The following is a 13,129-nucleotide window of genomic DNA, read 5'->3' as shown; positions in this document are numbered from 1 at the left end:
TCTGTTGGGAGCCGCCCAGAGCGGCTGGGGAAACCCAGCCAGATGGATAGGGTATAAATAATAAAATTATTGTTGTTGTTTGCATGCTGCTTTTAACTCAGAGGTCAGCAAGGTTTACCTCGCCTGGGCCGGTTCACTCCAGCGGAGATCCCCGTGGGCCGGATTGTGAGCGTGCGTGGCTGCGATTTCTGGCATCTGCGTCTGCACAGACACAATTTTCGGCGTCTGAGAGTGCACAGACATGATTTCTGGCACCGCGGTAGCGAGTTGCACCAGTTTAGCGCAGTGCAAGGGGACTTGCCGTGCGGGTGGCTTGGTTTGGGGGTGGCTCGTGGGCCGGTTAAACAACCCCCATGGGCTGCTTGTGGCCCATGGGCCTTAGGTTGCCTACCCCTGTTTTACCCCATGGGTCCTTCCCGCAAACCAGAGCAACAACCCATTTCAAACTCAATAAAAAGCAACGCATCCAAAAGCCAGACCACAAAAAACAGGGGATATTAAGTAGGTAAGCTGTCAAGGGAGCCCTTGGGCCACTGAGTCAGCACTGCTGCGGTTTGCAGAACTCTCCAGAGGCTCCAAAACGCGTCCCCAAAAAGGGAAGTCACCATGACTGCGCGTGCGAGGAGGAGCAGAGGGCGAGGAAAGGAGCTGCAACCAGCCAGACGGAACACCAACTACAAATCCTATCAGCCCTTCGGCTGGCTGGCGCGCGCGCGCACTCGTGGGGGCGCCCGAACGCGGTCGGCGGCGGCGCATGCGCGACGTCGCCCGGCTCGTCGGTTGAGCAACGCGGGCCGCGATTGGCCGCGGCGGCGGCGGCGACGGAGGGAGGCCGAGTGTGTGAGCGCAGTGACGGAAGGAGCGGGGGGCAAATGGCGGAGAGATGGTCCAGGGCCCTGTTCAAAGAGCAGCCGCACTAGTAGTAGCAGCAGCGGCGGCGGCGGCGGCGAGAATCCCGGCGCGGAGGAAGCGGCGGCGCAGCAGCAGCAGCAGCCGGAGGAGGAGGCGGCGGCGGTGGTGGCGGCGGCGCGGCGGCTCCTGCGAGGACGCGAGGCCGGCGCTCTAGCCCGGGCGGCCTGTGAGGAGAGGCGGCCGGAGGAGCCCGAGGCCCCGGGGGCGTCGCCCGAAGGCACCGAGCGAGGGCAGGAAGGAGAGAGCCCGGGAGCCCGGCCGTTGGGAGCGAAGCCGGCGGAGGCCCCGCCACCCCCGTCCCTCTCCACCTACCCCGGCAGGTTTCGTTTCCCCCTCTCCCCTTCCGTTTCTCGGTTGTGGTTGTGCGTTTGTGTGCTCCTCGGCCTCGCTGTGGTAAGTGTGGAGAATTAGAGAGAGGCCGAGCGAACTCCCGGAGGCCTATGCCGGGATCTCCGGCGCTGGGTGAGGAGGCGGCGGCGGCGGCCTGCTTTCTCTTCCTCGCTTCCCACACGACGGGAAGCCTCGCAAGGCCGCAGAAGGCGAGGCGGCCCCGAGGATGAAGCCGGGAGGGAATCCGTATATAAATATGCGTGTGTACATAAGGAGAAGGGAGAGGGGGAGGGTGGAGGCGCTAACCCTCAAGCCCGGATGGCCTGCGTTTCTGTGACTATAAACACCAAGCAAGGGATCTTCTCTCCCTACCCCCTCCCAAAGCTTAAAAAATACTCCTCCCCGGTTGCCCCCCATGGCACGCATCCGGGATCAGGGGCTGCAATCCCGGGCAGGAGGACTCGGTTCCTAGCGGACCGCGGCGCAAGTGACTCCCGAGGAGACGTGCGCGGCGAATCGGTTCCTGCGACCTGCTTCTTTCGAGGGTCTTAACCCGCCGCCCTGCATTTCTCCTCTCCCCCCCCCTTCCCGTCGCCCCCAATCGAGAGCCGGGGCGGTTGCGAGCGAGGGGGGCCTTGGGGCGATCAGGTGGGTCGGAATCCGAGGCGAGAGAGAGGCGTCGACTCCCGGCGCCGAGGCCTCTTCCGGGGTAAAGTGCTGGGGAGGCGACTTCGGCCTTATCCTGGAACGGCCCGCTTCGGCTCGGGATGCTCCCGATCTCGGGGGGCTGTTGCCCAAAGTACGAACTCCTGCCAAGCTGTCTCGTGCGGTCCAGTATCCCCCCTCCCCCAGCTCGGACTAGGGTGCGGCTGGGACGCCGCCTCGGGTTCAGAGCCTTCCCACCCACCCGTTATTCTTCGTAGGGGCCCCTGTCCCGAAACAGTGGCCGCAGTGGCACTCTGTTTCCCCGCTTTCCCCTATGGTCGCGCTGGCGCTGTCTGCTCTCTTGCAAGTTACATGGGTGGGTGGGGAGCGAGGCGGGAGGACGGTAACAGCCATGAGAAAACCGGAAGGGAAATGACGACAGCTTCCATTAAATTGGTGTTTTCGTTTGGGATGACACGGTATCCTCATCCTCCCGCCCCTCCATTGTCGTCATAAGGCACCATCGTCGGTGCCTTAAGTTAAAAGGGGGGAGGCCGCCTTTCATGATCTGAGAAGCAGTGCAGGAAAATACATTAAGGCCCTTGAGGCAGGCTATCTTTAAAATGATTGATCAGGTGGCTTTCGATATAACTTTTTGAACAACCATATGAGCGTAGCATTAATACTTAATGATGTAGTAAACTTTGCACATTTATATTCTGTGATCTTCTTTTTCACTGTCCCAGCCTTAACTAATATCTTAGTGGTCAGCAAAGAATATGAAAGGGCTACGTTGTGAGCTGCAAAGTAAAACTGAAGCACTCTTGGAAGAGTGGAAGGCAGAAAGGAGAAGGTGCTTCAGTTGCAAACATTTCAAGGCTAGTTTTTTTCATAGTGTGCTTGATCTGATTCAGAACTTTAGATCAACTCAGTGTTTTGAACTTAAAATAATTCCTAGTCTAATCAAATGAAATTTTAGGGTGGGGATAGAAAACCTGTGGCCCTCCAAACTTTGCTGTGGTACAGCTCTCATCATCATTCACTATGGGTCTTTGCTGACTTGGGCTCGTGGGAGTTGAGTCCATCTGGAGGGCTGCAGGTTTCCCCATCTCCACAGTAAAGTAAAACAAGTTATTTACCAGGCAATTTATGCAAGATGCTGTTCTAAAAACTGGTGTGTGCAGCTGAATGTAATTTGTGCTTTAGCAAGTACAATTCAAAGTGTTGGTGCTGACCTTTAAAGCCTTAAATGGCTTTGGCCTAGTATACCTGAAGGAGCATCTCCACCTCCATCATTCACTGAGGTCCAGGTTTGAGGGCCTTCTGGTGGTTCCCTCACTGCGAGAAGTGAGGTCACAGGGAACCAGCCAGAGGGCCTTCTCGGTAGTGGCACCCACCCTGTGGAAGACCCATCAGATGTCAAGGAAATAAACGACTATCTGACATTTAGAAGACAGCCCTGTTTAGGGAAGTTTTTAATGTCTGATGTTTTATCGCTTTATGATTATCATCATCATTAATTTTGTTGGGAGCCGCCCAGAGTGGCTGGGGAAACCCAGCCAGATGGGCAGGGTATAAATTATTATTATTAATATTATTATTATTATTATCAACATTATTATTAACCACCCCTATAGCATAAGTTGACAAGTTGCACCAGTGTATCAATATTGATACTGGGCGAGACCAGTACAGGTCATATTTGAATTGCCCCTTTCACCAGCATTTTCTAGTACAGTATGTATGCATATATCATTTGATGGTCTAGTAATAAATCTACCCTGGTTTAATAAAATATTCCACATATTTCAAATAGCAACTTTAAAAAGCTTGAAGAATTAAAATGACAATAGGGTTTTAAAAAGAAACAAATCTTATGATAAGGGCAACAGCGTTTATAAAACAATCTTCTGCTAGTCTTGTGGGCGTAAGGATACCTATGTTTGAGAGGATGAGATCCACAGCCTTAGGGTATTCCTGAACAATGTATGATACATGGAATATCAGGATTTTAGTTGTTAGGGATGCTTTTCATGGCTTGATAACAAATCAATCAATACATTATACTTTCTTTTGTCTACTGTATTACCTTCTAAAGAACTGTTCTAGGCAATTTGAATCTGTGGCTGTTTTTGCAAACACTGACTTAGTTGTGTGTGGGTCTGTAGGGAATTATGTGCTTTGATTGAGATGGGACCATGGGTGTAGCTGGGGGGGGGGAACAGCTGCTCCCCCCAATCAACAAAAATCAATAAAAATACTTAACTAACTGAGGTTCTGACTCCCCTAACAAAAATCCTGGCTACACCCATGAATGGGACATAAACCGAAAGAAAGGTTGCCACAGTTGCTACCTTAATAGGCAGAAATAAAATGAAATACTGAAAATAACGTTAATCTGCTTAATATGTATGTATGTAAAATGGGATTAACAGTTAATAGATTTTTTTGCAGTTTTCTCTTGTACAAGCTTTGTGTCTTGAATTTTGTGTGTTGAAATACTTACCTGGTATATTGAAACATCAGCTTTTTTCTCTTTAGCAGAATGTTTGTCTTCTATGCTGATAAGAAACTCTTTCCCCCACTCAAAATATTGAGTCTTCGGATGTTTTGTTTTTGAAATTTCAGTAGGATGCACTGTGGTCACAGTCAGTAGTTTTATCATCTGTTAGGAGGTTCAGGAATGTTTATTAAAACAATATAGCTGGTGTCCCAAGTTCTTAGGAAAACTACAAAGAGACTCACTGTTAAGATAAGAGCCCCAAATAGTGTCTTGATTCCATATCATGGTTGAAGCATGGGCCATTTACTGCTAAGAGGACAGCTAATATTATGGCTGTGGTTTAAACCACAAGGAGAACAGGCTGTGCTGTCATTGATGATTAAAGCTGTTTATGGTTGTAGCATCAGAGTCATGGAGTGAGCCACTGGTGTTAATCATTTTAGAAGCAGCAGCCCCCCAAAGTGTTGTGGTCAGAGGCAGAAGCCTGTACCCATAACCGATGAGCTATGTCCCCTTCCCCCAACTCCCATGGTTTAACTCCATAAATTTAAAGCATTCTTGCCCTGTTCATCAACCAAAAAGCTTCCCAGGACAGCTTGTAGATAATCTTTTTAAAAAAGTAGTCTCTGACCTCATGACGCACAAGGCAAAAGTGTTGAGGAGGGAAGATGGAAACTAGCAAGCACAAGAACCGCTTCTTGATGTTGTTGGGTTCTTATAACAAGCAGCTTAGATGGCAACACTTCAGTGAGAGAAGAAGCCTAAAACATCTGCAGAGCTGGTGGAGTGGTCCTGCTTCCCTTCTGCCTCAGCTGCAGTCTGATGGAATAGTAAAGGCCAAATTTTCTACCTTGGGTAGAAAATTTGCCTTTAAGGCTTGATGTGAATACTTTCTAATATGAATGGCATGTCATCAGTAGTATAAAAACAAACAAGATCATGTAAACAATTGAAAGGGAGCTTAACTATGCATCCCCCCAACGTCAGGTGCAGTCTGTGAATGTAGTGTGAAAAATATTTTAAGATGACGAACTTAATTTTTTATCCATAACTTGTGTTATTTTAGGTTGGCGGCAGCTAAACCAGTGGCCCGCCAGAGGTTCTGAATTACAATTCCCATCATTCCTGATGGGTCTGATGGGAGCTATAGTTCAGTAATGTCTGAAAGGTCACAGGTTAGACAGCCCTGCTTTAGCTGATATTCTGTAAAAGTGCCATGAGTTTTGTTTCTTGTAATTATTCTTTATTTGAAAGATTCTTCTGTGTGTAACTCTTCATGTAATAAAATGTAGTAAAAATTGTATTCTAAAAGATACTCATTTTTTTATTTCTACAGAGAATATGAAACAGTTGTCAAAATGACATCCAGATTTGGGAAGACGTATAGCAGGAAAGGGGGCAATGGCAGTTCAAAATTTGATGAAGTTTTTTCCAACAAACGGACTACTCTTAGTACAAAATGGGGAGAAACTACCTTTATGGCCAAGCTAGGACAGAAGAGGCCCAACATCAAGCCAGACATTTCTGAAATTCCTAAGAAACCCAAAATAGAAGAGGAAGCAATAGAAGACCCATTTGGATTTGACAGTGATGAAGAATCCCTGCCAGTATCTTCAAAGAATGTGTCACAAGCTAAAGGTTCTTCTCAGTTGGAGTCAGTCGAACCATCTCAGTCTGGCGACTTCTCTTCTGTACTTGAATCTAATAGCAAAATTACTCAGTCAATCAGTGAAGATATTTTGTCCAGCAAATGTGTGTCTTTCGAGAATGCTGTTCATGGATTAAAAGAGAAGAACTCAAACAGAAATATGGAGGATGGTGACCTCAAAAGCAGCAGTGTTAACACTGTAATAGCAGGTAAGCTTGGATAATACAGTTAATTTCAGAGTTAACAACTAAAGTCAGCCATGCAAGTTGGCCACTCTTTTGACCAAATAATGTTTTCTTTCAGATTCAGATGCTTATCAGATCCTCTACTTTAATTGTTCCATGGCATGGGCTTATGCGTAGGGATTTCTGGTTGTGAGAGATGAAGTTTCATAAACTTCACATATTTGCAAATTGGAACGTTTAATAAATTTGTGCTCACTTTAGCTGCAAGTTGAAAGTCAGGGAAGCAAGGAATTGGTTGAGGGATCTTCTGGAGCACAGTTTGGAGGTGTGCAGTGCAGAAGAGGGAAATGTGAATCTGCACCTAGTATGAGTGGAAGTTGCCCAAACAACCATGGAGTCCTCCCTTTACAGTGGCTCTGCCAACTTATGTATGATTGATTAGTGTATTAGCTTTTAAGATTAAAACAACTTTTATGAAAAGTGCAGTTTGGTTGCTTTTGTTCTTTCCTTTATTATTTTTAAGGCACCTCTATAGTGATGTAGAAATGTCAAGATCTCTGCAGAAATGTCAAAATATCTACTTTGTGTATTAGAGAAGTAAGAAAAACAGAAATATGATTGAAACTAGGGCTGATATTTTTTAGCCATTTGTGGATGAAGTGAAAAATCTAAAATTGGAGTGGAGCAGAAGAAATGTCCTGGGGGGGGGGGGGCAGTTGCAGTTGCAGAAGTTTGGCTTTTTGCTTGGCACATACCCCCAGGACTCTCCAATATCTAGCTTACGGGTGAGGCTGCAGAGATCCTGGAGAGTAGTGCAAGGCTTAAAAATAGTTTAAAAAGAACAGCACTTGAATGCCACTTAATGTTACATTAAGTGGCAAACCAATGACCAACCCCCCATAACTCCCATAAACATTTTAATGAACTTATTTTGCCCTATCAGGTGACAAGCCCCGTCCTGCTGTTGTGAGGAAAAAACAGATTTGTAAAACTAGAGGTAGAATGCTACTGAAACAGGGTTCTGTTTTTGCTGTCTTATTGGTAACATGCAGAGTAGGGACTTAAGTATCCTCCCTACAAAATAGAACATGTAAATCACTTCCTATGAGATCAGGGGGTCTGCACTTTGTATGTTACTGCAGAAGCAAGGAAAGCACAAAACTGACTTGCTTGTGCTTCTCGTTTGCTCACTTGGCATAATGTGCAACTGGTTTTGCATTTTATACATAGCTGTAAGGGGAGGCTTGTGGTGTAATTACCTGTATTTTAATGTTACTAGTTTCTGAAAATGTGTCTAAAAGTTGGATAAAAGACCTAAGGTATAACAGGAGGTGAGGTTCATTTGAAAATCATAGAGCAATAATACTCATTAGCAAAATCCACCTGCTCAAGAATTGAAGAAAAACATATCATGTTTACCAGAAATCTCTGGTGTGCTCAAATTAAATCCCACAGAGTAATACTCATCTGGATTCCTGAAATACTTGATAAAACAACAAGTGTTCATTCACTAAGCATGTGCCTGCATAGATAATCAAATTAAGGTAGTATACACATATATTATATGATTACAGTATATGATCTCTAAATCTGATCACATAAGCTGTGATCCAGGAAATTACTACATTTGTTACTTTCCTAAATGCATAGTTGGGCACTCGAAGTCTGGCATCTCACAAAATGTCGCCCCCTCAGCAGCTTAAATTTCAGACAGAGAGTTATGGAATGTTTTAAGTTAGTAGGGCTCTACTGTGCTCTTATGTCCAAGACTGAAGATTCTAATTCATTTTTAAAAGCGGGCCACTTGCTTGACTGTCAATTTGGCATTGTTTGCATGTCATCCTAAACCATAATTTAGTAGAAACAAATCACAATGAGCTTGCTTCCCCTCACCATACTCTTGTCCAGCCTAGAGGAGAAAAATACAGAAGATTTCACTTAACATGTTCAATTGTCGGACGCTGGACCAACAAACTTGCTTAGCTATGATTAGTTTCAAACAAGTCACCTTCAAACAGTTATTGAAGCAGGTTTGTTTCTACTAAACATAGTTAAGATTGATGACAGTTCTGGATCCAGATGGCATGGCAAGCTCTGGTTAATCAAAGCTTGAAACAAACACTTCTGAACTCCTTCCGGAGTCCAGACACATGGGAGGAAAAGAGAGGGAAGTAAATAAGCTTGCAGTTTGTTGCTGCTTGTTTCTTCTAATTCACATTGAACTGAGCTTTGGTTTAGCATGATGCAGAAATGCAGCCGCTATGTATACAGGTTTTTTTGATAGGAATGTGAGTTATGATTAGAGATGTTGTAATCAATCTGACGCTGAGATGCACAGTAATCATAATGATTTATGTAGCTTTTGTAAATGTTGCCTCCTCCAATTGATAGTACAAGCTAATAGCTTTTGCAGCTACAAAGCCAAAAACACAAAATCTAGAACACGTTGCCTAACTTTTGATCAGCCCCAGACGCCATGGCCATTGGCCAGAGATGATGAGAGTTGTCCATAAGCACCTGGAGAGGCACAGCTTAGATATCTCTGATCTATAGAACCAGCAGAACCTCTTTATATTTCAGAGAGATCTTGTGTTCAGAAGTGCTAGGATGATTTTTATGTGCATAGTGAGGAGGGTTTGATCTTGCCTTCTGGCTTTCTTGATAACACTCTGGTGTGTGCAATCATGAGTAGTAGTTGGGAGGAGGTTGCTTAATGTTTGCCTCCTGATAGAAGCTTGAGCTCTGCTAATGAAATGCCATACTAATGGAAAGCTTTTGTACTATTACACATATGATCTTCCATGCTTTTCCTCTCTCCAGAGCTGGATGAGTTTGAAGGAGTTTGCTTTCCTTATGCAGGTGAAATGAAAGTATGTAGGTGCCATGCCAAATTAAGAGGGATGAAGGACAATCTGTGTAGGGCTATCCTTTCCCCCCTTCTGTAGCTGCAGACTTTGACTGTCAGGTACTAAGTGTCACATCCCTTTTTTGAGTATAAACTATTCTTTCATGAATAGTGCATGTTCTTTGGTAGTTAGTGCCTGTTTTAACCAGAACTTTACAAATGTAGTCTGAGACAACTCTTTACGGGCACATGTTCTAACTCTGTTCCTTTTTGACTTGAATTCCTCAAAAACCCTGTAATGGTTCTGTTTGGTCACTTTGGAAAACTTATCTTGATGATACAGTTGGGAGTTTGCTTAAAGGATGGTTATATTATCTTTTCTGCCCTTTACAAGTAGTAATACAGCAGATACATGCATAGTGGTGCCAGTTTCCCCTAATTCATTTTATGATTCTAATTTATAGTCCTATAAAATCATGATATTCCTTGAAGCCTCCCTTTCCTATTAAATATCATTTATTATCTGTATAAAACACAAGCTTGTCCTGGTAAGGATGTGGTTAAAGGGAACATCTGTTGGAAGGATTCTAGATAAGAAGGCTGTGGAAAGGTTACATAAAGATTAGAGCAACAGCTCACCCAGCAAAGAAGCAATTTTGGTAAACGTGGTAGGAAATAGTCAAAGGACAAAGCAGAAGTAGCAAGCTAAATTCTGTTGTCAACAGCATTCATCCTTAAAGAGCTCTACTGTTGAATTCATGAGAATTGACATTGCATTTCTGCTTTAGAGCACAAGCAGTGCGGAGAGTTTTGTTTGATTACCACTGTTGGTAGAAGTTGTAGTGAAGCTTCAGTTTAACTGTTTGTGATCTTGAAATATTTTAGACACCTGGTTAAAATAATTTATCAGTAAGTATCTTCTGAAAGCTTCATACTACACTTGTTGACTTGGAATGTTTTGAAGCCTATATGATGAAGTGAGGGTGGAATAGTTGGAGATTTGTGAGGAAAGTAGGGTTATCTGCGGCTTATATTCACAAACAAAAATTGGCTTGGAGCAGGCTTGTCCCCGGATGTTGCCTGGTTTTGGCTGGGCTGGCTCCCAAGATGGCGGCGCAGCAAGGGGGGTCCCTGAGAGGGAGCCAGAAGGCGGCAAGGAGGAGAAGGAAGGAAGGAAGGAGCACAGACAAGACAGCGAGCGGGGTCTGCTAAGAGGAGGAACAGGAGATATAGCCGGTGTGCTGGGACTGGCACTAGCCCGAGGTGCTGCCTGGCTTTAGCCCGCTGAGGGGCGTGTGAGTCCCACCAGCCTCCGCCTCTCTCTGCCCATCCCGTCAGGGGCTATGGTGGCGCTGACCCTCTGGAAGCACTGCTGCCGGCGACGGAGTGAAAGCGCTGTCCCCTTGGCCCCCACTCCTCCTCGGGTATTGTCTTTTCCCCCCTTTAATTTTAAAGGTGCGGCTTATATTCGGGTGCAGCTTATATTCAGAACAATATGGTACTGTACAAACTGATTTCAACAAATTAGACTTTCTCATCTCCAAAAGTACGATGCACTTCATTGGGGAGATCATTTGAAAGTTTTGGAACTGACACTGAAAAAGCTCTGATAAAGACCCTTTTACTTCTGACCTCATCACTTGTAGGAATCACCACGAATCTTTAGCTGATTTTAAACCAGGACAGGTTGGTTTGGGAAAGACATTCTCTAAGATATTTGGGTCCCAGGCTATTCAGGACAACATAAGCACTTTGAATTCAGCTCAAAACTTGCAAAACATGTAGTTGTTTACTAGAGGCGAGTGACCATTCATCAGTTTGAAGAAGTGTTATTTGAATTGGTACAAATAAAGAATCAAATAAAGATTGCCAAAGACAGTAAAACAGTATGCTAATTACAACATAAGGAAAGCATGGTTACCATACACATTGCAGAAGCAGGCCTTTTGAAAAAGCAGAATCCAGTCTTTTAAGTAGTGCACATACAATTCTCTCACCTCATGCTTTATGTTATTCATGAGGATCTGTATTAGAGAAGGAGAGTAGGCACATAATACAGGCAGCATCTGGTGACTGATGCTAGTCTTCAGCACAATGGGCTGGGCTAGTCCCCAGTGGTTGTGCCACCTTACACCATCCCTCCCCACCATGCCTGTTCACTCTAGCAGCAGCAGAAGCTCCCTATTACATGTAAGTGGGCAGTATTCCTTCCCCAATGGCTTCATCCCTGGCAGAGGTAGGTTTCCTCTGGAGAGCCGCCTGCTACCAGCATGGGCAAGGAGCATAGCCAATAGCAGGACTGATTCGAGATTTCTCATGACATTTTTGTCTCCCTTTAGTAGAGGAGCATGGCTGATGGAGGCAGACGACCTTGTATTGCCCACCAGCAGAAAGTTCTTTTCCTGGACTCAAGTGTAGGTAATGGCAGGCTTGGTTCTGCAAGTTCCATCATAAAGATGGTAATGTGTAATTCAGCTGCAAGTTTTAATGAGATGAGCTTGGCACATATTTTAAGATTATATGGCAGAGAAACATGGCAGGCTGTCAGGGCAGTACTCCATTCTTCCTTTGGCAGCCTGCTCATTTGCCTGGATGAATTTTTTTGTCGCCAGTGGTGACTAGGTGAGTAGTTAAAAAGCAAGTCTAAAAATAAGACTAAACGATAAAACAATAGGGAACGAAACTTTGTTTGCAACCTTAAAGCCTCTAAAAAAAGCAAAGTGTGTGACCTGATACTTAAAATTCAACAAGGCAAACTTCTTCCAGAAGGAAATTCCACAACCTAGGTTTTATTTGAGGACTTTTCCCTTCACTTCTCTACCTTTACAAAAGAGAACAGTGTAAATTGAACATGAATGGTCTATGATTTTGCTGATTTCTCTGACCGTTTCAACTGACAGATGCAGACTTGAATTCAGTTATGTGAAAATATAAATAGAAGATATTTCTGGTCATGGGGGGGGGGGATGGTGGTGTCCAGCCTACCCATGTCATCTTCAGAAGTGACTTTTCACAGCATATGGGGCATTTAGCAGAAGAGAGGAGTAAAGCAGGAAAAACCCACTTATATTTCTAGTTGTTTTCGTGGGTCAGAGCCATAGGCAAAAAAAGGGACCGATGGTTTATGAGAAATGTAACAAAAGCAAAACTGGAGAGAATAGATAAAACTGTTAGCAGTCTTTTAGGTCTTGTGGGGGTAGGAGAATAACTGCTTATCTTTATCAAACTGTTTCTACTATCCTTCTATTATATCTAGTTGGCTTCATTGTGTGGATTTTCTGCAGGAATAAACTTGATGAGTGTTGCAAATACCTTAGTTTACAGTGGCTAGGAAAGAAGTCAGAAGGCCACATATAATGGGCTCATTAGGTGTAGTTAAAGCACTGCTAATACATTGACTTAATGCTTATTAACTTAATAGCCTTCACAACAGTCCTGTGAAGCAGGCCATTGTTCCTGCAAACATTGTTAAAAATGTTAAGTGAGGTTGAGTGAGTAGAAAGTGACCTGTTGGAATCACATCTACAATGCATCATGGCTGAGCAGAGATTTGAACCTAGGCATTTAAAGATTTCAATGCAGTACCTGACGTAGTGAACCAGTGCCAAGGACATGGGTTCAGTTCCCATAGGGCCACCTCCATATTCCAGCATTGCAGGGGGTTGGAATAGAACACCTTTGGGAGTCCATTCCAACTCTATAATTTTATGACAGTAACTGCAGTTACTTCCTTTTATGCAAATTTTAATTGGTTTACAGGAACAAGAAAGCTTCTAGTGTATTTAGTGAATAAGCTGCGCTTAATATTGGAAGATTGAATACAGAAATTTCTAGTACGCAGCTAATGAAATGTTAAACTGTTTGTACATCACTTTATAATTTATTTTGCGACCTTCTGACTAAATGTAGTAACTTGATCTGACCTGCCATTCCAACATTGCTCTTTATAGGTTTTGGTCTATGTTTAGTACTATCCCAAACAGTGTTAACATGGCTTGGTCAAAGGATCTGTAACTTGAATTCAGTTAGAGTTGTGAATGTGGCTGAGGCTGGTCCATAGC

The 13,129-nt window shown here is 44.4% G+C and overlaps 1 protein-coding gene across 3 annotated transcripts in view; it reads left to right on the top strand.

Annotated features, from left to right (window-relative positions):
- Positions 1-13,129, top strand: part of WAPL (WAPL cohesin release factor) — a 53,086-nt gene that overhangs the window by 14,247 nt on the left and 25,710 nt on the right. Inside the window, exons 1-2 of one of the 3 annotated variants that reach the window (XM_081004862.1) lie at positions 831-1,232; positions 5,727-6,247. In XM_081004862.1, the coding sequence (XP_080860988.1) occupies positions 5,749-6,247 (499 nt within the window). In that variant the 5' untranslated portion in view covers positions 831-1,232; positions 5,727-5,748. Of the gene's footprint in view, positions 1-830; positions 1,233-5,726; positions 6,248-13,129 lie in introns of those variants that run through there. The other 2 variants (XM_081004863.1, XM_081004861.1) reach the window with 2 other exon arrangements.

The sequence above is a fragment of the Podarcis pityusensis genome, assembly GCF_964106645.2.
Source record: "Podarcis pityusensis genome assembly, chromosome: 5".
Classification (NCBI taxonomy): domain Eukaryota; kingdom Metazoa; phylum Chordata; class Lepidosauria; order Squamata; family Lacertidae; genus Podarcis; species Podarcis pityusensis.
This window is presented reverse-complemented; position numbering and strand designations above follow the sequence as displayed.